The sequence below is a fragment of the Cryptotermes secundus genome, unplaced genomic scaffold, assembly GCF_002891405.2.
Source record: "Cryptotermes secundus unplaced genomic scaffold, Csec_1.0 scaffold741, whole genome shotgun sequence".
In the NCBI taxonomy this organism is placed as follows: Eukaryota; Metazoa; Arthropoda; class Insecta; order Blattodea; family Kalotermitidae; genus Cryptotermes; species Cryptotermes secundus.
In genome coordinates, this window is record NW_019724599.1 from 430,491 (window position 1) to 456,642 (window position 26,152).

The 26,152-nt window shown below is 42.6% G+C and overlaps 2 protein-coding genes across 3 annotated transcripts in view; one reads left to right on the forward strand and one right to left on the reverse strand.

Annotated features, from left to right (window-relative positions):
- Positions 1-22,492, reverse strand: part of LOC111862418 (gelsolin, cytoplasmic) — a 73,917-nt gene extending 51,425 nt beyond the window's left edge. The window contains exon 1 of one of the 2 annotated variants that reach the window (XM_023847790.2): positions 22,347-22,492. In XM_023847790.2, the coding sequence (XP_023703558.1) occupies positions 22,347-22,406 (60 nt within the window). In that variant the 5' untranslated portion in view covers positions 22,407-22,492. The remainder of the gene's footprint in view (positions 1-22,346) is intronic. The other variant, XM_023847791.1, reaches the window with a different exon arrangement.
- A 3,112-nt stretch (positions 22,493-25,604) lies between these two features.
- LOC111862435 lies at positions 25,605-26,152 on the forward strand. The gene is made up of 2 exons (XM_023847826.1): positions 25,605-25,609; positions 25,681-26,152. The coding sequence occupies exons 1-2, from the start codon at positions 25,605-25,607 to the stop codon at positions 26,150-26,152; spliced, it is 477 nt and encodes a 158-aa protein (XP_023703594.1).

A 26,152-nucleotide genomic window follows, 5' to 3' on the forward strand; every position in this document is an offset into this window, starting at 1 on the left:
CTTTGCCTTTTACCTTTTTTTTAATTTAGTTAAGAATTGTGTGTTGTTTCGTCGGTCATTTTCCTGCTTCTTGTTTTTGCTGATATAAATTTTGGTCACCCACCATACAGGTGAAACAGACCTTGAGGAATGAAGGTCTTTGAGACGGAAGAGTCCTTGAGCCTACAAAAGAGGAAGTAACAGGATGATGGGGAAAACGGCGTAGTGAGGAGTTTCAACATTTATATTGTCACGTGTAGGGTGTTACGCGTGACGAAAATAACGGGTTCCAGATCGGATGATTGGATATATTAGCACTTCGGTTACGAGTTCTCAATTCTTTTAATCACAATCAATTATAACGTTACCGCTATTCTACACACTTTCAGTTCACCGTTGCACACGCACTAGGATTCTCCGTCTTCACTAGTCGTCTCCTGGCAACGGATATCAACACAGAAACTAGCACTTCAATTCACTATGAAATCTTCTTGCCATTTCTTATTCAATCGCCCTGGAACCTCGGAACTTAACTAAAAACTCATCTCAGCTGCAAAGGGACTCGCGTTATATAGCAGCGGCACGGACAACACAGAAAATAGTTCCACTGTTCCGTGGCGCAGACTATATAGAAAACACAAGTTACGTGATTGCTACGCAGATAATTTATTTGGCGCGCTAACTGCTGCCTAGTAACGAGCTATAACATCTGTCCAATGAGACACAGCTTCCGTTGTTGAGCGCTGGAACGTCTTTACGAAGCCGACGCCTTCAAAACCGTTATAATATTCTTGCAAAATACTGTCAAGGAGATCAAATCAAGGAGCATGAGAACGGAACGTGTATTTATTTATGGTTTACTTATCAACGCTGTCACCGATTATATGCATAGCGTTGAATGCAATGATATGCTGCTAGTGAATAATGAATTGGAAATAATATGGACGGAAGTACTATCCTGACACATGCCTGGAAGGACTCAGCAAGAGCAACGGAAAACCTAAAGCAAGGACTGCCGGTCTCTGAGTCGAGAGCCAACCCGGACACGTCCAAAATTCAAGTCAGAAGCATTACCGCTACAGCTAATTTGCACCCCAGGGACTCTAGCACGCATGCAGATGTGAGAAATGCATATAAGACTTTAGGCGAAAAGTTGCAGAAAACAGACCAATTTGAAAATCTAGGTGAAGATGTCAGGGCAATATACAGTAAGAGATGATAAATGCATATAAAATTATCAATGCAAAACGTTGAAGGAAATGACCACTTGGGAGACATAGGCATAGACAGGAGGATACTACTAGAGCTACTAAGGTGTGTGGTTATGATAAGAGTCTAGTGATGGGCTCTTGTGAACATGACAATAAATCTTTTAGTTCCATAAAAGGCGGAGGGCCGGTCACAGTAGCCGAGCGGTCTAAGGCATGCACTGTCTTCGCTCGCTTGGAAACCGGGATCGTGGATTCGAATCCCACTCAGGGTATGGATGTTTAGTTTGTGTGTGTGTACGGGTACAGGCCTTGCGACGAGCTGATCACCCGCCCAAGGAGTCCTACCGAATGTGTAAGATCTAGAAAAACCGAAGTGAACGGAGAAGTTAATGGAGGTAGGCTTAGTCCCACGGGGGCGGAGGTTTCCTTAAGTAGCTAAGCGACTATTACCTTCCCAGCAAGGGCTCTATGCAATCAGTCACACAGTTCATTAGTGGAGTGTATCTTTACACTCGGTCACGAACAAAACCACAAATGTCACTTAAGTTGTGGAATGCAAACCATGATGCAAAATCAGATGGCGTTATTGCGCGGAATCAAAAGAAACTTCGGAAATGTCACAGGCAATTTTAAAGTAAAATAAATCACTGATGTTATTGCTGAGAATGATTCATTGATATCTACAACGATTACTATTGCTTGGTATTCGCCATATGGGGCACCAACGCTATCTGATCATCAGAACGTGCTACTGCACATATATCAGGCCGGTCTGATGAACTGTCGACTGTTTGTAAATCAGCTAGAAGAAAGTCTATTCTAAGAGTTCCTGGCATCTCTCTGCAATGACTAAGGGAATAGCCAGAATAGCTTACGGCTTTGGTCTGCGTATCGTCTCAGCGACTGCTGACAGAAGACATGTAATCTTCAGCAGCGAAACAAGAAGTCGGAAAATGTACGAAGGGTGCGGGCATGCCAAGACCGCATGCAGTCCCGGAACAACTGGCCCTACCAAGACGCTTAGGCCCCCCATACACACAGTTTGGCCTTCCGATCGACCTTACAGGCAAAACTGTGACAGTTTACCCCCTCCCTTTCCTCCCCATACACGCGCAGATAAAGCGGCAGGCTTCATGCCACAATCACGGTCTTCCAGCCTATAATGTTGAGTCACACACGTCACGTGCTACGGTCCTGCAGGCAGAACTGACGGACTGACGGGTTTCCCACAGGCCAACAGTCCAAACGATTGGCCGGCCGGCCGCACCACACACGTCAGTTTTGCCTTTCAGTCTTCAACTGTGCAGGCCGAACTGGAGGCCAAACTGTGTGTGTATGGGGGCCCTTAGTTTTCCCATGGTCAACCATGATGTCTGCGTGACGTAATAGGGTGCCAGGTGGGATCTTGCGCGGAGACGAATCAGGGGTCCACCCAGCCTTCTATACGTACAATGGGTGCCAAGGGCTGCTTAATTGGAGGTAAAGCGGTCGGAGCGTGAAGCTGGTCATTGACATTCTTCTAGTACCGTGGTTAAGAATGGTGAGTCGCATCTCCACTCCCTCTTATGTCTTCAAGGCGTGGTGTTTAATTAATTAAGCACTGCATAACTGTACTTTTATTAGAGTGGGGAAATGAAAACCCAAACATTTGGCTACTCTCTGGCCTGACAGACAACTGACGTGGGGATGTGGTGAAGGTTTGTCCTTCTAAACCGTTGTTTCCTTGCTGGCCATACAGTTGCCACAATTCAAACCTGATGATGTATGTAATATTACATTTGAGCATCTGGTTGCATTATACCGTATATATATATAAAACAATCGTACTGTAAAAGAAGAATATCGTAGATTATTGATTTATTGCCACTTAATCTGCGTTTAATTCATTTTTATAACCTCTTTAGTCCTCATGAGGCCGCCATCAGGTACATGTGATCGTCAGACTGCTCAACTGCACTGTATCACTTCACTGTGTGTAGGATGTAAAATTTAAACGTTTTAAGTGCTTCAGTTTTTAAAAACAAGCTGGTTATAGTTAAAATAATACAATTTAAGATTGGTGTAATATCCGTTCTACTTATTTGACATGTTTCGGTTATTGAAGTGTATCGTCGCAGCAGCCATGAGTTGGATGCTTTTAGGTTCTCTGTTATGTATATGGATTATATACACACATATGTACAAGCAGGAAAGATCAGTAACTTCCCGGAATTCACTCTTAGGGAGATTACGGCTTCCTACAAGAGCGCCGGGTGTAGTGTGCGCAGGAGCAAACTGTGCGCTATCTGTGCAGCAATTTGCCACAGGCCTTCAATATTACCCAATGCATTTCCCAATACTGTAGTTACATACACAACATACACACTATAAACACTGTATGGGTAGAAAAGAAAGTGAACATTTAAACAGTTTACAGCTCCCTGGGGAGTGCGTGGGGGTTTCCGGGACTCTGTTTGTTAGAAAAATTATTTTAAACGAAATACGGAGAAATCTTTTTTAAAATCCCTTGATTGGTTGAGTTAGAGGTAGCGTAGTTCTCATGCAGTACTACAGAATTCAAACTCATAGAGCATCGGCGGTTTTGGGAAGTTAGAGACAATGTAAGTCTACATACTGTTACGGACTCAGCTTTGCGGTTCCGTGAAAAATTCTAACAAATTTACCAGCAAACCATCTCCCTCAATTGTTGTAAAGGGGTATGAGAAAGTTGCTCAAACCCTCTAGTTGACCATTTCCAGCCCTAACTTTCTCTCTAGAAGAATTACATGTTTCAATACAGTTTTCTTCAAATTTAAGTACAATATCTTCTTCAATATCAATTAGAGTCAGTGAGCAGAGGAATATCCTACATGAAATAAGAAAACGGAAGGCTAATTGGATTGGTCATGTTTTACGCAGAAACTGCCTTCTAAAAGAAGCTATCGAAGGAAAGATAGATGGGCGGATAGAAGTGACAAGAAGACGAGGAAGAAGACGTAAGAAGATGCTGGATGACCTTGGGGACAGAAGAGGATACTGTCATTTGAAGGAGAAAGCTCTAGATCGCATTAAGTGGAGGAATTGTTTTGAAAGAGACTGTGGACCTGTCGTCTTGACAGATTACTGATGATGATGATCTTCTTCTAGTGTCAATGGATTAATTCCCCTGTACACCCAGGAAAGCCATAAAAATCTCAGTCAGGGTAGCCTAGACCAAGATTTCATCTTCCGAATATGAAGCAGGAGTGACAATCACACTACAGCAACGTTCCGTTCCAAAAATACTAAAAGCGCAAATTAAAAAAAAAAAAAGATATATATGACTGTCATTGTAAATAAGTGTCAGCTGTATATCAACTGTTGCTCCTGTACCATCTGCATGTGTTCGCAACCCAAGTCACTAGTCAGAATAATCTGTCACCCCCCCCCCCAAATAAATTTATTTCACTTTGGGCTTTATTCACTATTCCTGGCATAGGGTAACATTCTTGACGTCCCATAAATTTCTTTAAACTTCTCAAAACCGTAAACATCGTGAAAAACGTTCATTAGGTATAAATAACATCCGTGCTTCATTTTTTCTTTGACCACGTTTGTCAGAAACATTCTCCGCTCCGATATACAGTGTGTTCCGTTCAAGCCTCCCACATTTTAATTAACCATTGCGAACAAATTGCGATAAATTATGGATTACAATTAACGCTGGATGAAAGAAAAACTCAAAGAATTTTATTTCCGTTTTTCTTCGGTGAAGCTACAGTATCTGGCCGCGTATACACAGTGCAAAGGTTCTCTTAGGACTGTGTTCATTAAAAATACAAGACGCGAATTATTTCCAAAATTTCACTCTTTTTATTCAAAATAGTCTCCTTCTGAATCAATATATAGCTGGAATCGATTGAAAAGTTTTCGAAAAGTCACTGTACTCCTTTTGTGGAATCGCATTTAAAACTGCGGTACATTCCCTGTGGATGTCCTGGATGGTGTCGTGACGGTCTCCTTTCATCGCCAACTTAACTTTTGGGAACAATCAGAAATCTGCTGGAGCCAAATCTGGCGAATACGGAGGATGATCAGGGACTTTGACCCATTTTCTGGCCAAAAAATCGCGCAAGATCTTCGATTTGTGGGGTGGGGCATTGTCGTGGAGGAGCGACCAGGAACATTGCTCTCGGTATTCAGGCCGAATTCGAAGAATTCTTGTCCACAAACGATTGAGGACTCCGAGATAATAATCAGAATTCACTGTCTGACCTTCTGGCAGAAATTCCTTGTGAATGATTCCTTTGGAATCGAAGAAAACGGTTAGCAGTGTGTTTACTCGACTCGACTTTCTTTCGTTTCGGCTTCTTTGGGCTCAACCACGCTGCACTCTGCCGCTTTGTGAGAAGCTCATATTGAAAACACCATGTCTCGCCACCAGTAACAATCGATTTTGTAAATTTTGTATCATATGTCTTTGCAGTGTTCCACTCTCGCATGTTTTTCATCACCTGACAGCGCGTGCGGTACAAACCGAGCACAGACCTTCCGTTTGTCCAAATCCTCGGTCAAAATTTGATGCTCAGTACTTTTTGGTGTCCCAAAAGCTCCTTGATGAGTCTTCCAGAAACACATCTGCCTGATGCGAGGATTTCGGTCACTTTTTTCTCATTTTCTTCAGTGCGACTTGTTCTCGGCTTTGACGCACGTGGAGCGTCTTCAATGTCCTCCCTGCCGTCACGAAATACAGCATACCATCGAAAAATGTTCGAGCGACTCAAATAATTACTGCTGTACGCTTCTCCGGCTCTTTTGCCTAACTGCAAACAAAATTTGATATTGGCTCTCTGTTCAACCGCCATTTTCCGACGAGCGTCAGAACAGTACTGTTACATTCAAGGTCAGAACACATGATGCAGCGATGCTTGCGCTTTGAAATTATAGACAGCCACAGCTGAAACTTCAAGAATCTGAACGCCACAACGCGCCAACAGATGGCATTGCAGGGGGGGGGGCGGAAGAGTCCCAACGGATCCTGGACACACCGTGTACTTTGACATGTTAGAACATTTCCTGTATCTCCAGGTAGCAGATCTGCGGCCTAACATAATCTTCCAACAAGATGGAACCCCCCACATTGGGGTCTGGATGTTCGGAGGTCCCTCAACGACACCTTCCAAGATCGCTAGATTGGACGTGGTGCACCAATTCAGTGGCCACCACGTTCACCGGACCTCACTCCGCTCGATTTCTTCCTCTGCGTTAACGTGATGGACCGTGTGTTCATGCCTCCAGTGAATGACCTACCAGATTTACGAGCCCGCATCGGTGAAACGATTGCTACTGTGCCAATGGACATGTTGGAAAGAACGTGGCAAGAAATTGAATACAGAGTGGATATTGTTCGTGCTACATGTAGAGGTTTATTAGTGTCTCAAATAACATTTTTTAGTTGTTTTTGTATTTCCTGTAGCTTCATTTTCCTATCATTCATACTTTCTGTTCTAGGATCTGATTAAATGTGGAAGGTTTGAATGGAACACCCAATTTAGCGAGAAAATTATGAAATACACGTAAACTACTCGTTATTGTAGTCCAAGTTCAACCAAAATTTTAATTGCAGACAGTTCAGTAAACTCCTCAGTACCTCATTTCATGAAAATCTGCTCAGCGGCTCTCAAGTTATTACCACACGCAGACAGACACTGTCAATCCAAGTGTCAATTTGGCGCGACTTCTGCTGCAATTGCAGTATGAGAGGACAACGTGAAAGTTACGTAATATATGTCAAAGACGTTCATTACCAGATATCATGCATGAAAAGATTTGAGATTCTTACGCCGATGACTGAGATGTGACCCCGTGTATACTTGTAGATCCTTATGACCTTTGCGGAAGAACATGCAGCATCAGGGTAGTTGGCCACTGGACTTATACATACGTATACGTAACAATTTTCACGCGTGGCTAGGGTTCCCAGATGCCCCGTTTTCCCTGGATTCTTCCGTTTTTCACCCAAATTTTGTTCATCCGTTTATTGTTTACCAGGAGTGGATAATTATCCGTTTTTTTATTTAATTTTATAAATTTTCAAAAGGTGATGTTCAATTATTAAAAAGTGCTAAGAGTTTAGTGAAATACAATTAACAGAATCTGATCGACCAGCCCTTGAAAGTTATAAATATGTAGTATTTAATATTTGTATGTTCTACAGATGTGTGCTAGGTAATATTTTGTGCATTCTATAAATATGTAATAGGGCTACGTAATATTTGTTTTGTTCTGTAAATGTGTAGTAGGCCTATGTAATACAGATGGTGTAGTAGCATTTTGTAAGTTATGTAGTATGTTGATTATGTATATTTTATAGCCTATTAGTTGTGAAAAATTTCGTTATAAACAAGCAACGAGACATCACTTCTTTTTTTATTTTGCAAAATCTGGCAATCCTACGCGTGGCTCACTAAGCATGTTTGTTGCTCGATCTCGCTTGGCTTAATTATCGACTTTGGACATGCCGCTCCGCGAAGTCAGTAAATTTTTACTAGAATACACAGCACCACACCCCAGCAGACAGAACTCTTCGATGACATATGTCAGAGAAACTAAAACAGGCAGAATGATATTGAAAGAATTTTAGTTGTGACGAGGGCTTTCGACGTGTAAGACATTTCGTATGTTTCCATCTACAGCAGGCTAACAGTCACCGGAAATTAATAACCAAACACTTAACGATCTACTTGGAATATGCCATAATTTCAACTCATCATGTCCGTCACTGTAAACATACGGATTTGTAACTATTTTTATGGCGTGTCGCCATGTATTTCGCATGTCTGACTTAAATCATTAATTACTTATCAGCATCACATGAAAGGCTAAATACGGGTCCAGATTTCGCGCGGCTGTCATTTTATTTATTTCTTCATTCTACAGAAGAGAAATCATGAAAAAAAAAAATCTCGTTCCGACATTAAGTGGCGCTGCACCCCGCAGGTTCGAACGGCCACCACGTTCGCATTACTAGTGGCAGGAACTGAAAAAGTGCACAGTATCTGATTAACTTCCGATCACAGTGGCCGTGCGGTCTCAGGCATGAAATGTCTTTGCCCGCTAGAATACTGGGATCGTGGGTTCGAATCCCACTCAAGGCATGGATGTCAGTATGCGTTTATTATGTGTCTGTGTTAGGTAGAAGCCTTACGACGGGTTGGTCCCCCGTCCAAGGAGTCCTACAGAGTGCCTCAGATTATGAAACTGAAATGAAACGAAGCGTTTCAACGATGCCCTATACTCCAAGTGAGAGCAACAAGAATAGAAGAAGAATAATCCAATGAACTAATTAAAATTACGTTATCTAGATATGACATTAACAGCTCAAGACTATATGTCTAGAAGTCAGTGCAATATGAAGTGGGCTTCATGAGTTCTGGTGGGAACTTCTTGCTTCACTTCGGAACGGTATTAAAGATGGATCCGGGATGGCTCAATCGCTATAGCGACTACGTCATGGGTTTGACGACTGAGGAATCCCCACATAGTCTAGACTGGCTCTGGGGCTCAATCAGCTTCCCATCGAATGTGTACCGGCTGCACCTTGCAAGGGGGTAAGCGGCCGTGGCGTAAAACTAACCATTCACCTCCATCTAGTACTGATGTTAAAATGCTTACAGCTGTACCTCTACTCTCCCGTCTTCATGGCGTGGTGCTTAATTAAATGAAGCGACAACTTTTTTTCCCCCTTGGCACTACAGCCCTAGTGGGCCTAGGCCTACCTCCATGAACTTCTCCGTTCACTTCGGTTTTTCTAGGTCTTAGACATAGGGTAGGACTCCCTGGGCGGGTGATCAGCTCGTCGCAAGGCCTCTACCTGTACACAAGCACAGAAAAACGCACACAAACATCCATGCCTGAGTGGGATTCGAACCCACGATCCCGGCTTCCGAGCGAGCGAAGACAGTGCACGCCTTAGACCGCTCGGCTACCGTGACCAGCAGCGACAACTTTACCTTGCTAAAGACTCAGGCCCAGTCCACAAGCCTATACAGGCACACCAACTGGACACATCGGAAAGATGGGCATTCGCTGGCATAAAGTCATCTTATACCCTTCGTAACATCGACAGTTGGGTCTCTTGTCACCACGGCATGGAGCGTCCTTAGATTGCGAATGGATAAGTGCGAGGGCACACCAAGGGAACTGGCAACCGCAACGCAACCGCAATTTCCGAATAATGTCGCCGATTTCAAGCAGGCAACTGGTTTCCAGATTAGCAGGAGCTCACTGAGGAAACTTACGTTTGAGTAGTTGCTCACATCATCTAAAATGAGAATGTTCGTCCGACGCAATGTAGAATGACATGATACACGCCAAATAATGGACAGGAAAAGACGTTCAGGATTACTGGGTAGATGGATTCGCCCATCGTCCGGTATTCTAAGAACACGACGTTTCGGAAAATGGGCCTATTTCGTCCAGTGATGTATATTGACTCTTTCTGAAGGACCCAACAGAGTAGGTGTCTCCTTCCCCCTTCATCTGAGGACGGAAACAGATCCAGTTTCCGAAACGTTGCATAATTTATTGTTCTTAACAATACAAGATGACGGACGACGTCCAAAAACCCAGTAATCCCGAGTGCTGTACCCGATCGTCAGAATCTTTTAGAATCTACTGGCAAAGACGTGAAAGGACGCTGTCACTGCCTAACTTGATGTATTACTGTTGTTGCTGTTATTATTATTATTATTATTATTATTATTATTATCTTTCGGCCTTCATGGAATCAATTCTCTTCTTGGGTTGTTGCGACGTGTGGTTGTGGGCAATGTCGACATTTCGGAAATGCATGTTGTTTCTATATTTACGGTTCAATTATCACCAACCTACACACATCGACCCTGTAGATGGAAGCAGCATATAGACCCGAAACAATGATGTATTATCCTGGCAACTGCCTGGAGGGACTAATGTAAACCTCAGTCAAGGCAGTCGATCCCGAGCCGAGATTTAAAACCGGAACCTCACGAATACGAAGGAGCGCTGCCCACTGGATCCCGACGCTCGGTTACGTTCACTTTCTTTTGCAGGATGTTTCACAACACTCACTCTTTGATAGTCAATATCTTTGGAACAAAATTATATGTAGTTACAATTCTTGAGCGGTAGTGTAGTGTAATGTTTCCTCAACAGATGGCGAAGGTCACATGAGACACGTGAGTGTCGTGCCGCGTGCGCGCTGCGAGCAGAAGACAGCAGCAACAATGGCTGAAAGGTTGTTCTTTGAGAAACGCAAGGCTGTACTGAAGTGGTACTGGACGAGGCGCAATTCAAAATGAACGGTACAGTTAACCGCCACAATTGTGTGTATTGGGCTCCTGTAAATCCAAACGTTCACGTGGGCAAGGAAGTGAATCTACCGGGCGTTAATGTGTGGCGTGGTCTGTCATCCGCGGTTTGATTGGTTCTTTCTTCTTTGAAGGTACCGTAACTGGTCAGGTGCATCTCGATATGCTTCATATATCGATTTTCCCTGCCATTCGAGAGCTGTTTAGAGATGAGAGATTTTACCTACAACAAGATGGTGCTCCACCTCACTACCATTGAGATGTCAAGGCGTACTTGGATGACACTCTACCTGGACGACGGATAGGTCGAAGAGGTGCTACTAAGTACCCACCACGGTCTCCAGACCTAACAGCTCTCGACTTCTACCTATGGGGAACCTTGACGGATGAAGTTTATCGATAAAAGCCGGCTACACTGAACGCGCTACGAGAAACCATCGAAGCGTCGTGTGCAGCCATCACACCGGATTCACTGACAGCCATAGTTCGCTCATCAGTTCGGCGACATCGACGCTGTTTAGCCGCTGATGGTGGTCGCTTCGAACACATACAATGACTCTCTTTCTCTCCGCGCAAGAATTGTAACTACATGTCATTTTGTTCCATAGATATTGACTATCAAAGAGCGAGTACTTTTTTTGGACCCCTCTGTATATATCGTCGAATGGAAAAATGACTGATTACGAGTAATAATGAATTGGAAAGGATGAGTAAGGAAACGTTTGTGGCGCAATCAAGGTACTAACCCGAAATTTACCTGAAGGGACGGCCATAAATCATGAGAAACCTCAATGAGAATATCCGGTACCCCGGCAGAGACTTGAGCTCTACACTTCCGTAATACAAGTCTAGAGCACTGCTGCTACGTCGACCCGCTCGAGACCTACTATTAACAATCCGCAATAATATGTTTCTGCGTCATATGTATTGTGACGTATCAGTGGAAATAACGAAACAGCGGAGTCAGAAGAGACGGCCGTTGCTAGGGAACAGCCGATAAACACGTTTCCGTGGCAAAGAAACACGTGACGCCACAATAGAGAACTGCTGGAAACGTTTTCTATTGGGTCCACCCCGAGGCCATATAGCCAGCACGACTTGACAAACTTAGTGAGTCGAGAATGTGTAGACATTTGGAGTTAAGGGTTAGGTGCAAGAGTCGCCAGTCTGTAAGGACGTGCGCAGAGTATGACAATTTTGGGATCCGTTTGAGAAGTCGAGTGTATGAATTAGCGAGAGCGCTATAACTGCTTGTAGTTATAAGATTCCAAGAAATCCTATTACGAATCCCAACCCTGTGTCTAGTCACTAAATTCGTGAAAATATATCACTGTATCCTGCGACGTACAAGCCTCCAAGTGACGCAATGTGATTAGTTGTCCTTAGCGTCATAACTTTGACACATCGCTGTGAAATGTGAGGACTGCCACCAAGGTCAGCAAGTAGCAAAGAAGTGCGAGTGACTCACTGTTGGGTTGCTACATTATACAGAACGGAACACCATTCTGCTCGTCCAAGTCTCTTCAGCTTCAAAGAACATACACAAATATGTGCATGTGTTATATATACAATGACTCTGCGTCAAATGAGTAGACAATAAAAGAAAAGTCGATAACAACTGCTTGAAATTGGAAAGGTAGTTCGATTAAACGTGAAAATATGACTCCAAACAAAAGTATGCACAACTAAAGCTGGCAATGTTTGATCGAAATTATCAAATGTCGATCGGATTGGTGTGAGTTTTTCACCCTGATATCTGTCACGTTATTTTCAATAGAGTACCAGCAGTCTAGGGACTAATTTACAGTTTACTTACTTCCCTTTGGTCCGTAATGCTCAGTAATACTAAGAAGCCAACCGGAGCAACTACAACGGAATGGTACAGAGAATGAAATGAATTTTGCTGCGCGTTATGGGGCCTCTTTCGTAAGGACGAAGATTGTTGTGCCACTCCAAATATTCTATTCGGGTTGGGTACCGGAAATTCTTTCTTACTAAGAAACTATCCTGCGGATGCTAATAACATTTCATATGCACGTAAAAGCTGCAGTGAATTGTGACACTCGTGGTCAGACGCTTTACGCCACATTTCGCGCTTGTCCAGTCCAGCAAACTTTCCTTGAACCCAAGTAGTTTATTCGATACCGGATAAAATTAGCAGTCTACAAGTCGGGTAGAAAGGCTGACAGTAACGTCTTACCAGTAAATTATATTTGGGGTAAAATACAAAGGCTGAGGGAGCCGGAATAGAGTAGTCGGTATAGCGACTGGCTACGGGCTGGACGACCGAGGGGTTGGAGTTCGAGTCCCGGTAGGGTCAAGAACTTTTGCTTCTCCAATCATCCAGACCAGCTCTGGGGTTCACCCACACTCCTATCCAATGGGTGCCGGGGGCTCTTTCCCCGGGGGTAAAGCGGCCGGGGAGTTTAGCGGGCCACTTACCTCCAACTAGTGCCGAAAATATGGATCTATACATCCACTCCAAATACGCCTTCATGGCGTAGTGCACAGGGAAAACTTTATCTATGAACGAATGTAAATTTCTCTGGCTGATGGATAACAAGAGGAGGGCCAATTGCGTGGCCCCTCGATCTGCTGATCTGACGTCTTTGGAACTATAAGAAAGATCATGTGCACAGCCAAAGAGTGAATACACTGGATTAACGCAAAACAAGGATCACTACAGCAGTTGCCAGATGTTACTAAGAACACGTTACAGCGTGTATGGCAAGAGGTGGTCTATAAGTGGGATGTATGCAGAACTACAGATGACGCTCACTGTGAAGTGTTTCACACCTAATAACATTACCACTTGTGTAAAAAAAGAAGCGTTTCAATTGATGAATAAATACTGCAAGCAACATCCTCATGTCTGTTTTCTTTCCCAAGCTACAAGTGCCTGAAATCCCGTCAGCCTTTTTGATGTTCTGCTATTCAGTGTACAGTCAGTCTAATGCCTCTAATACTGGGTTATAAGTTTCAATGTAATTTTCGTTCATGTGTAGGTGGACTCTCCTAATTAAACAATCATGGCATTTTTCTTAGCTGTTTAAACGTTTCCCTTTCTTTCCTGTCCTCATGACGTCCATGGTGCCGGCCTGTATGAGTTCTTTGTAATCGGTGTCGAATATTATCACTGCCTGTCCAATGTAATGAAATGAGCACTGCAGCCATTGCATTTGATAAATGCTGCTTCTGGTGTATTTGTTTTTTAAAGAGGTCTACATACATTTTGTATTGTGATCTGTGTCCGGAAAGCTAATTTAATTTTTGTGTCTTTGAAGAATTTCGTGACTTCTCTTAACTGCTTTTCCGTTGCATTGCATTTTGTTAGAGGTTCCCACCATATATCAAAGCTCTTACACCTGGGTAAAGTCTGAGTAAAACCTCCGGCTCAAAGGCGCGTTAAAGCAACGCCCCTGGGACATCAACGTGGCACAGACTGTAGTCCAGAATATCTAATACATCATCATCATCATCATCATCATCATCATCAGTAATCTGTCAGACGACAGGTCCACAACATAAGAAAAGAATAAATTAATCTCGAATGGTTTATTATGGGATTAATGAGTTACAAAGAAAATCGAACAATTACAATACTACTTCCAAATAATCCATTATATAAAGAAAGTTAGCTTCTTAGCTCTGGCGCTGTGTAGTATGGCAGAAGTTAACTAACGTTTCGGAGGAATCTTCAAAGTAAGCCGAGCAAGCAAACAAGCAGACTCCAGAAGATAATACTATTCAAGGTCATTGCAATTAGAACGTCGGTGTATTACAATTAAACACGTAAAAATAATACAAATATACGTATTTTTTAGACGAGCGCCGAGAATGTCAAAGACAGGCAGAGTTCCAAATCACGTAATTAAAAAAAAAAGAGTCTCGGAACGTTCTATTTAAGATCACATAAAAACAAAATCAAACAATGGCAGATGGCTCACACATGTGCTCCCAGTGGACACAAGCAAACAGGAAGAAGAGAGGAAGACCGGGAGATAAGGCGAGTAGATGAAGAGATTCCGCGAAGGATAGCGGATGGATAGAGAGGGATGGGAACCGGAAAGCCCGACAGACACCGAATAACCGATAGTTATTTATATAAACTGCAACACAGTAATGTCAAGAACACAAACGGAAGCTAGTTCGACTCAGTTCAGTTATCTGATGTTAACCGGAAACATAACCTTCTCCGTCACTTCTGAAGTAGATTCACTGTATAATTAACGTCTCCTTAGCAACATCACGTGCCTTGAAATCATGTCATATTTGTTGACCCTTAGTATGATTTTTATGTATATTTTTATGGTATATAAAATAAGCAACACAGCTAGATGGTAGGTTGCGCTTTAAGATTAGGCTAAGTGGGAATCCCAAAGAAGGTTTCAACACGAAACTGAAAAAAGAACGCCCAGGACGAAGACATATCAAGAAGGGAACAGGAAGTTAGGGAAGCTGTCACACAGGAGGAGGGAAGAGCGTGGGGGGAAACTGAGGAGGAAAACAGATGTAGATGGATAAGCCTAAGCTTATCAGGGACTAGGTTCCATGGAGTAAGGTAGTTGTTAGTAAGCTAGTTCGCAACATTGCTCGGCTTGTGGTCGTGTAACAGCGAACCATTGCAGAAAGTGCATGAATCACTGTCCCTCACTTTTCGGCGTTCATTAACTGTAATTAACTAAGTTAGCTTAAACAGATTAATGGGGGACATTTACTCTGTACGTATTAAACAGCAGGCCATGTTATACAAGTTAGTGCGAAAAGCACGGGATTCTGTTAAGTCATCTACACTCTAGCTTTCTCTCTGGTGCCACCACTACAAAATAGTTCGCTCACCATACAATATTTTACACTAATTATTATATTCGTAGATGTTTGTTGGGGGGAGGGCATTCCTTTAGCACTGTTATAAGTGAAAAAGTACATACGTAATATTTATTTCACATTAAATCTGATTATCGTTTTTCCCCATGCCCGTCCATGGAAATCGTTCTGTCTTCGCATGTGCCAAGCACTGAAACAGTGCGGGAAGGTTTGGCGTACATGTCTGAAAACTAAGTGACTCACCTTCGGTTGAATCATCGATACAGTAACGCCTTAGGAACTTTGAAGTTGAAGGCAATTACGGTATTTCGATTTAATTGATGGCATTGCTGAAAATATTATTTTCAATCAGATACGTCGTTCCACAAACAGTAACGTTCAGTGGTTACCTGTGAGAGTTTCACGCGTTTCTTCTTCATAAAAATTCAAAATTCAGGAAGAGTGAAAGCTTGAAACTTGATCTTGAGAGATGTATCGCAAGAAAGTTCTGTAAGAAATTCCTTGGCGTTTATAGAAATGTGACATTTTCTTAGGCCCCCCATACACACGCAGTTTGGCCTTCCGATCGACCTTACAGGCAAAATTGTGACAGTTTACCCCCCCCCCTTTCCTCCCCATACACGCGCAGATAAAGCGGCAGGCTTCATGCCACAATCACGGTCTTCGAGCCTATAATGTTGAGTCACACACGTCACGTGCTACGGTCCTGCAGGTAGAACTGACGGACTGACGGATTTCCCACAGGCCAACAGTCCAAACGATTGGCCGGCCGGCTGCACCACACACGTCAGTTTTGCCTTTCAGTCTTCAACTGTGCAGGCCGAACTGGAGGCCAAACTGTGTGTATGGGGGCCCTTACCAGTTGTGATGGCAGATGGATTTCGCATTTATTCATGCTGCTGAAGCATTAGTTCTTGAAAATGGTTCTTAGAATTTTTCTCAAGTTTAATGAGACGAGTCAGAACATGAGGTTTAATTTCTTCAAATAAACAATAAATCTCTTCTAGTTATTCAGCCATGCTAATAATCATTTACAGGGTGTCACTTTCACCAAGGCTCTTCCTTAGCATCGTTTTCTAACGAATGAAGAAACATCGTCAAAAAACTGAAAAACAGTTGTATTTGGGCCTTGAAGAGAGAATCTTACTCCGGTGAGTTTATTAAATATATCCGACATAAATGACAGCACAGCAAACTACAGTACTTTGTATCTAAAAGTGTAGATATACTGAACAAGAGTCCTGTATAAATCTGTATACTTCTTTCGGCTCAACTAATTGTTAAAAAATTACCCCTTCATAAATACCTCACCTGCGAAAGCAAACGAAGCTACTTGTGGTTTGCCTACATTTCCCCACACAAAAGTGGAAATTTTACAAAGTTCATGACATTAACCGCCTCCGTATCACAGAATGCAATTGTGGCTCAAGGTCAAGCGATGTTAAGTCCTATTAATGATACAATGCACAAGGTTCACGTGAGGAGCAATCTGCCGTACTTCCTCTTCAAAGCCTTTCTTGTTTCCCGTCAAAGCTCCTGCTTCGCCTGTACAAATGCAGGCGCAGTTTTCCCAACAGACACCGTCTTTTGTGAAACAACCTTGAGTATTTCACTCCTGTACATCTCTCTGAAAGCGGTAGACGGAACACGAACTCTTCCCAGAAATCTAACGAATACAAGTAGCTCAGGAAATCCTACAACATCTGTTAATTCGTAGACTTGAACATATTTTGGGCTGCATTTAAACCTGGTCTGCAACTGTTCCTTGAAGTCTACTGACAATGATTCAATGTGTCGCATTATTCTTTTATTAGAGAATGGATCTTTTTTTTTTCAAGAACTTCGCCATGTCTTTCACCGTGCATAGTTCTGTGCAGTTCTGGCAGCAATAATGGCTCTCCTATCGTATGATGCGTCTTATTTCTGACTATGAAGTATGAGACATCAAAAGAGGTTACAAATGCTATTGTGAAGGTAGCATTATGTTTGAGCAGCATGAAGGACACACTGGGGAAGTCCTTCCCGTTTACAAATTGATACATAAAATCGAATGTCTATTTTTCTGCAGGAGAACCATATTCTGTAAAATTGGCTGCGCTCAATATATCGATATCACTTTCAACACTTCTGGATTTCTTTACAAGCCACAAAACAATTTTTACACAACTGCACAATGTAAGTCTTACTGAGTCAGATTTGACTAGTGGACTGAAACTAATACTAATAATCACACATTTAACACGTGCGTATTGCATTCGCTTTACCCTTGTTTAATTTAAGCTGCCAACCATCACGTTGATATCTGCGACGGTGTGAGTTTAATTAAAATGATAGTTTAAAGTCATAAAGACATTTGGTGCGCATAATTACTGCTAATTGAACCACATTTCATGAATTTAGAGGGTACGAATAAGTACGTATACAGAGAATTTCATCAGTTTGTAGTTCAGTTTCAGACCATTCCCATAATTCTTAGGCGTACCCTTTCAAACGTTTCGCGCACTGAACCACTGCTCTAAACGACACAAAACTGAACTGCATATGACAATGAATTGAAGGGTGCGATGGTTCTTTTGTAATTGTAAGGGAATTCTGGATATGTTGCTGTCTCGTTACCAAAATGCAGGGCAAAATCATTATATAAAGATAGGAAACAGATGTTTTGAAAATGTGGAACAAATCATATATTTGGGAACAACGATAACAGATCGAAACCTGATTCAGGAGGAAATTAAGAGGAGATTGAACTCGGGTAATGCTTGCTACCATTCAATCCAGAACCTTTTGTCTTCTCGTCTGCTCTCCAAAAACACAGAAATTAGAATATACAAAACTATAATTTTGCCTGTGGTTCTGTATGGGTGTGAAACTTTGTCTCTGACATTAAGTGAGGAACATATACTGAGGGTGTTGAGGAGAATATTTGGACCGAAGAGTGATGAAGTGGTAGGAGGTTGGAGAAAACTGCATAATAAGGAGCTTCATAATTTGTACTCTTCTCCAAGTATAATTAGAATGATCAAGTCAAGGAGGATGAGGTTGGCAGGGCATGTAGCACGAATAGGGAAGACGAAGTATGTGTATAGGATATTGGTGGGAAAGCCAGAAGGAAAGAGACCACTGTGAAGACCACGGCGTAGGTGGGTGGGCAATATTAATATGGATCTTAGAGAGATAGGATGGCATGGTATTGATTGCATTGATCTGGCTCAGGATAGGGAGCAGTGGAGGGCTCTTGTGAACACGGTAATGAAACTTCGGGTTCCATAAAATGCTGAGAAATTCTTGAGTAGCTGCAGAATTGGCGGCTCCTCCGGAAGGCTCCATGAGTAAGTATGTAAGGGAATTCTGGTGTGAAAAGTCATGGGAAAGAGTATCTTGATATTGCTTGACAACGCCCGCAACACACACGCGGCCAACAGTACAGGAACAGTGTTTTCTGTCTATGTCACGAGTGGATAGAATTAGAAATGAAACAATCATAATAAAACTGGGAATTAAAATAGATACATTAAAGGAAGCAATTCGTCAAGACATGTAACAGTCAAGACACGATGTCTCCGACATGACGCAAAGAAAGAAGCACAGTTGAAACGAATGAGACTATGAAAACCGCCGCACACCGGTCTGAGTCATGATGTTGACTAATCACAAATGAAGCAAGACTGCGTCTTTTTCTCATGTCTTGACGCAGCTGGTGTGCGGCTGCCCTAAGAGCACCACATAAGATGAAAGGGCCACGTCATAACAATGGATGACTACTGAACTGCTCGACAGGTTGCAGAATTGAACCGACAGGGAAAAAGGAGGCGTGGCTGACCAGTCAACACATGGAAGATGGAAGGATTCGTTTAGGACAGCATGTAAAGAAGAAACGTCAAGGGTGAAGAATGTTTCGATCGACAGCTCTGGAGAAAAAAAANCGGAGGGTGGCTTTTAAATATAAGTAAGTCAATTAGGAACACACAATAATTCCTGTGTAACGGAACCGCATTGACTCAAGTTTCATCACATCTGTTAAAAAGTTCAAAATGAATGCGTAAGACTTTATTTATATCCTAGAAAGAACTGACTCTTAAATAATTTAAACATTACATGACAATGTAAGATTTGAGGCTTTCACGGCGGTGACTATGAAGAAAGCAGTCTTCTGGGATTTGGCACCACATATACACGGTGCCAAATCCCAGAAGACTGCTTTCTTCATTACATGACAATGCTCGTATAACATGTACTTAACACAAATGCTACATACTGAATTTCACAAATATTTGTCAAAGAACCGTTACATGAAGGTTTAATTTCCCTTACATAAAGTGGGCCCAAAACTAACTCAAGTGGACGATAACACTAATGCCACACAACTTCCGTCAATTATCTATCATCATGAAAAGATTAAATATGTTAGCAACTATCTGGGGTAAGAATGATTCTAGAGTCAGAAACACAGACACTTTCGCTCGTATCTCTGTAATGTTCGGCGATACAACTGAAAAATTACGTACTTTCTTCTTGTTCAACTTGTTTTTCAGATAACAGGCATACACGGATCCTTACATGATCCTGGCATACCGAAACATAAGTGTCGAATATCGGCTGTCATTAAAATTTGTCAAAAGGCAAACAAAATTTAAAGGTAAAGGTAAAGCTGGTCCTGTGCTTAATTAAGCACCACGCCATTAAGACATATGGGGGTGTGGAGGTATAGTTCCACCATTCTTAACCTCGACACTTGATGGAGGTGAGTGGTCAGCTTCACGCCCCCTCTACTTTACCCCCGGTTCCCATTGGATAGGAAGCTGGGTGAACCCCAGAGTCGGTCTGAATGCAGTGGAGCACAGAAATATCTCTTACTACTGCCGGGAATCGAATACCGACCGTCCGGCCCGTAGCCTGTCGCTATACCGATTAAGCTATACCGGCTCCACAGACAAAATCTAACTTACGTAACTACTGAATTGAGTTCCTAAAAAAGCAGCCCTTAAAACGAATTACGTTTAATGAAACTTCCAGACGAATCACCGCCGTGTAACAGTACAAATCCACGCATGTGCGTGCTCTAGCACAATTTTTATTTTATGGTTTCTTGTTATCTTCCGCTGAATTAGCCTAGTCTTACGCGTATATGTTGAAATCGTTTGACAAATCTGACAGGAGTTGTCAAGTGATTGAGATTAGCTCTTTCTAAGGGGCCCAACTGAGTAGGTCTCTCTTCCTTCCTCACCTGAAGACGGAAACAGATTCAGTTTCCGAAACGTCGTGTTTTCTAATTCCTAGAATACCGGACGATGGGGAAAAAAGTCCGAAAACCCAGTAATTCTGTGAGTACAAATCCCGTTCTGTTAACAAAATTTGTTCTAAATCCATCACACGGCTCTAGATAGTAAAGTTCCTTAAAATAAACATAATGAACCGGAAAAAAATGGATTCACATTTATTGTAGATAAACCACAGCAAGCTTGAATGCTGCTGCTAGGGGACGGAAATAACAACTGCATATAACAGGCAGTTTTCTAACTTCTTTAAGTCTTAAGAAGGTAATCGCACGTAACAAACAGCATTTCGCTTACAGAAATTATTTTTATTTATGTAGATATGTGCTTGTCTTCGTTATGAGTGAGGGCCAACAAGATATGGTGGGGGAAAATCATATTCAACGAACGTACAAAGGCACAGAACTTCTATGGATACAGACTATCTATTTATTCCGCCAACTTGGTTGGATCAGTGTTGCCCTTACTGAGAATATTAACGTTTGTTTCAAAATGGGGCTGAGTAGCTATACGGCTATTGTTCTAACAAACAATGCTGTTCATGGCACTAAATCTTTAAAGCACAGAATATCACCTGCTCTAAAACACAAGAATTAGTTTCTCTGTAGATTATATTTATGTGTTTCGTACGATTCTCAGAATAAACCGTGATTTATTTCACTGGAAAGCATTAACCGGATGATCTTTGTAATGATGAATGCAGGAATTTAATTTTTAAGTATTAATTAGATGGTCTTCAGGGTTAATATCTATGAGTATGATTACTGAGAACTGTCGTCCGCATTTCTAAGCCGGCGATTAGTATGGAATAGCCTACCATCTTCCGAACTGTTAATATTCCCCTGTGATTTGAGAGTAACGTTAGGGAGTATGTGGGAAGTGAATATAATTCTTCACACTTTCTTAAATATAGTACTGCATGGACCTCCATCTCCTTTATTGGAGATAGTGCGGTTTCGTTTACTGCAAACAAGAAGTGTCGAGCGCCCCTGTCGAGGATCGACTTCGTATACTCATTTTAGACACCAAGGAATGAATGTATAATTTTAATGACATTTTTAAGGATTTAACACGCACTTTCAGTGTATTAAATATATATTTTTAGTGTTTTTACATAAGGTTATTGTTGCATTATAGACGGTATACTTACGATCTAAAAATAAAACTGTATTTTCCTGCTGTAACTCAAGAAAACCATGACATCAAGATAGTCGATGTCCTAAAAGAGATTAGAACCTAGAAGCCTCCAGATGCAAATCTAGACCGTTACCACTAGACCTTCCTGTTTGGTAGGCGAACCGTGAAATTTCCCTGTCATGCGGATATATGGACGGCCCTAAAAGAGATTAGAACCTAGAAGCCTCCAGATGCAGTTCTAGACCGTTACCACTAAACCTCCCTGTTCGGTAGGCGAACCGTGAAATTTCCCTGTCATGCGGATATATGGACGGCCCTAAAAGAGATTAGAACCTAGAAGCCTCCAGCTGCAGTTCTAGACCGTTACCACTAGACCTTCCTGTTCGGTAGGCGAACCGTGAAATTTCCCTGTAATTCGGATATATGGACGGCCCTATCACTCGGCTGAAATCTTGCCACCAATTGAATTACAAAATCATGCACCGGCGAAAAGTAGCGTTAGTAATAATTTTGATGCCACACTTTGCTGTCCAGGAAATGTAAAAAGTTGAGTGGTGCTGATGAAAACAAAAACAGGTTGAAAACAATAATCTCATATCAACAAATGTTACCTCTATTCTCCAGATGAGAAGACCGGGTTCTTTGCCGGCATCTTCAAAAGCAGGATACATGATAGACACAGCGCGAAGTAGTAAATATTCCGCTATTACACGTTTACTTCCACCACCTGACAGACAGGAAACAGAACTAACACAACGCGCACTCGCAGAACATATGACGGAGGCGTTTTCCGTGACGTCACACACTTCAGTTCTCTCATTGGTGCAGCTGGTACAAAAACGCCGTGATGGCGCCATCTTCATTGATTCCTGACTTTATGACGTATAACACGTACGTGATGTGTTGCCGAGTGCGAGGGGAGTGCGATGGTGTACTACGTAAGTAAATAAAGAACAGATGACGTTTAAGTACGTAACCAGAGTGTCATCATGAAGAAGAAAATGTCAGTGACAACAGCAGCATGCAGCACGAAATGGGCAGTGTCAGGTGCGACAGTTTCCATTTACTGGTAAATCTGGCATAAATTTTGATTTAGACGGCTCCAGGAATATTTTGAGTTGTTTTATACACCACAAATTACGGAAATAATAGCCAGAGAAACAAATCAGTGTGCCCCAAAATTTTTATAAAACACTCTCAATCTAAAACTAAGATCTGGAGCCCATCACTGAAAGGAAACGAACAGAAATGAAACACTGGAGTTGCTAGCATTCTTTCTGTTACAAAGACTTCACCGGAAACTGGATAACAAGTTTTTTTTTTTTTTTTTTTTTTNATTCTAGAAGCACCCATATATTTTAATCTGTTCAGTGAAAAGAGGTTTTACCCTCTAAAGTTCATCCATTTTGTTGACAACGAGAAGGGCAAACGCCGTGAAACACGGTACAATGCGAAAATTGTAGCGTGGCCGTTTCCAGCGTTACCATACGGCGGCCGATTTCTAGAGAATCAACAAGTGGCTAAGAAATGTCTGAATATAAGATGTTAGCGATTAGAAAGAGTATTATGGGCTGGTACTGAAAACTTCTCCCTCACAGTACGTGCCACTGGAGTTGCAAAAATGTTCCCGGTGATATAATAGTTTTAGTGATGATTTCATGTTCCCTAAAACAGTGTGAGTCACATACAAAACGAAAGCCTCACTCAATATTTTTCAGTTAATACAAAAGGGAACTCTCCATCTTAACTATTACCAGCGTTATAAGCATTTTAGTTAACCGGTACAAAGGAAATTTTAAAAACTTTTAGCCTAGACTACAGTGTTGCCAAATATATATTTATGATTCGTCTTTGTTTCACCTTTTTATAAAACATGATTTTGATGCATTACAGTGAGGTCATGCATCACTGTAAGAAGAAAGTTCTTTCTTGCATTTGGAAGCTGCATGATAAATAGATTTCACAATTAATGATTTGAGGCTTTCATGGTGACTCGTTGATGTTGCTATTGAAGATTCCACTCATGGGCTGTGTCCATAACACTTCCCTTGCCACTTATTTCATACAATAGATTTCCGTCTCCAATTTAATATATTATTAGTCACCATTCTTCCTCGCAACAGGTTTCGGCCGTATACAGCCATCGTCAGGTGTCTTCTATTTCAATGAAATGGTTGCACTGTATGGTATGTCACCCGTGAACGCAATATTTCTTAATTAAAATACATTTATCTTATGAAATATCGATTTTACACACCATATGAAATTTTGACACACAATATACTGCAACAATTTTAGCAAAACAGGAAGGCACCTGATGATGACTGTATAAGGCCAAATAAGTTCTGACAAAGAAGGGTGGTTAATAATAAGATGCGTTGGAGATGGAATTAGTATACTGGAATGTGGACGGCAAGAGCATTGCTGAACAAAGGCTCGGTAAACAAACCTCAATAATAGACTGTTTTCTATGAGGTCTGTGCCGCGACTTTTGCTATGCAGTGGTTCGGTAAACACTTTTCAACAACGGAAGACGGTGTTTTCCATGTGGTCTGTACAAAGGAATTATCTTAAAAACAAAACTTATTCTACGTGAGTAGCCTCCCTTAGATGAACACTATGTAAGATTTGAGGCTTTCAAGGCGGTGACTATGAAGAAAGCAGTCTTCTGGGATTTGGCACCGTGTATATGTGGTGTTAACCGACATTTCGGAGGAACGTATCGCCTCCATCTTCAGGGTAGAAGGAAAAATATAAGAAATCCGCAAGCGAAGAGACCGTGAGAACCGGTAAAAGCAGACTGATGTTGGAAATATACACAGCTATGTGAGAGCCGTGAAGGAAGGGGGGAAGGGAAAGTATACAAGTGAAATCAGTAGTGTCTGAGGGAGGGGGGAGCTGGGACAAGCAGGGTTTTGTGTTGGGGGAGAGAAAAGCAAGGTTAAAGGCTGGGCACTAACCCTTAAGCTGGGGGGGGGGGNTCGCATGGGATACTGTATACACCCGGTGTCCTTAGGCCCGGGCTATCTTTAACCGGTCGGAGGAAACTGGATAATTTGTTTGGAGGCAGACCCACTGCTTTGATGTTGTGCCGGGACAGCACTCTGCTGATACGGTGCCAGATCCTGAAGGCTACACAGGCCATGACCGACTAACATAACAACCCTCCCCCCCAGCTTAAGGGTTAGTGCCCAGCCTTTAACCTTGCCTTTCTCTGACCCAACACAAAACCCTGCTTGTCCCAGCTCCCACCCCCTCAGACACTACTGTTTTCACTTGTAGACTTGTCCTTCCCCCCTTCCTTCACTGCTCTCACACAGCTGTGTATATTTCCAACACCAGTCTGCTTTTACCGGTTCTCATGGTCTCTTCGCCTGCGGATTTATTTTATTTTTCCTTCTACCCTGAAGATGGAGGCGATACGTTCCGCCGAAACGTCGGTTAACACCATATACACGGTGCCAAATCCCAGAAGACTGCTTTCTTCATAGTCACCGCCTTGAAAGCCTCAAATCTTACATAATGTTCCTCTATGGGGAGGCTACTCAACGACACATTCGACGACTCGAGACGCTACGAACCAAGAAGACTAAGCTACTCTGTACCCTTCCCTTCCTTCTTAGATGCAGAGACCAAAACACTATCCCTCGGTTCCTTCAGTTCAAACACCACATAAATTCTGACGCTGCCGACAGAATGTATAGACGCACGAGCTTCTGTTTGCTCCGTGAACGCATCCACCACACCAGGCGGGAGCTGGACGTTGTATCCAGAGAACTGTTTACACCTGCGCTTGACCCAGGGCTTGTCCGCCGATGACTGAGACCTGATCGACCGCATCACTAGTGAGAAGGCTTTACGCATCGCTGATGACGTAAGAGCCAGGCACTGCAAGAAGTTTCAACATTTGCATAAGGCCCAGCACCCACCCGGCCCACCTGACAGCAAGAAGACGGTGGTCAATCTGAGTGATGTGCCATTGGAAGAAGCGGCTTTCTCGGCCCTGAGCAAGGGCCTCAACTTTGCTGTGGCTCCGGTGTCTGTTCCCGTCAAGGATATCCTGTGCAGGGTGGAGAAGGTGATAGTGACCCTGCCTGTAGAGACCGCGGAAGAGATCCGACAGGAGACGGTCAGGATTCTGAAGAACTCCTGCAAACCAAAGGACAATCTGACTGGTGCCGAGAGAAGAGCCCTTCGGTCCTTAAAAGCCAATGAAACGCTCACCGTCCTTCCGGCTGACAAGGGTAATGCGGCCGTGGTACTGTATACGTCTGACTACAACCGAAAGATCGCCGCTATTTTGGAGGATAAGGCCTATAGAAAGTTGAAGAAGGATCCTATCGATACCATAGAGAGCAAGACTGTTCTTCTCCTGAAAAAGTCCCCGATTGCTGAGGAGGTCTGCCAACAGCTATGA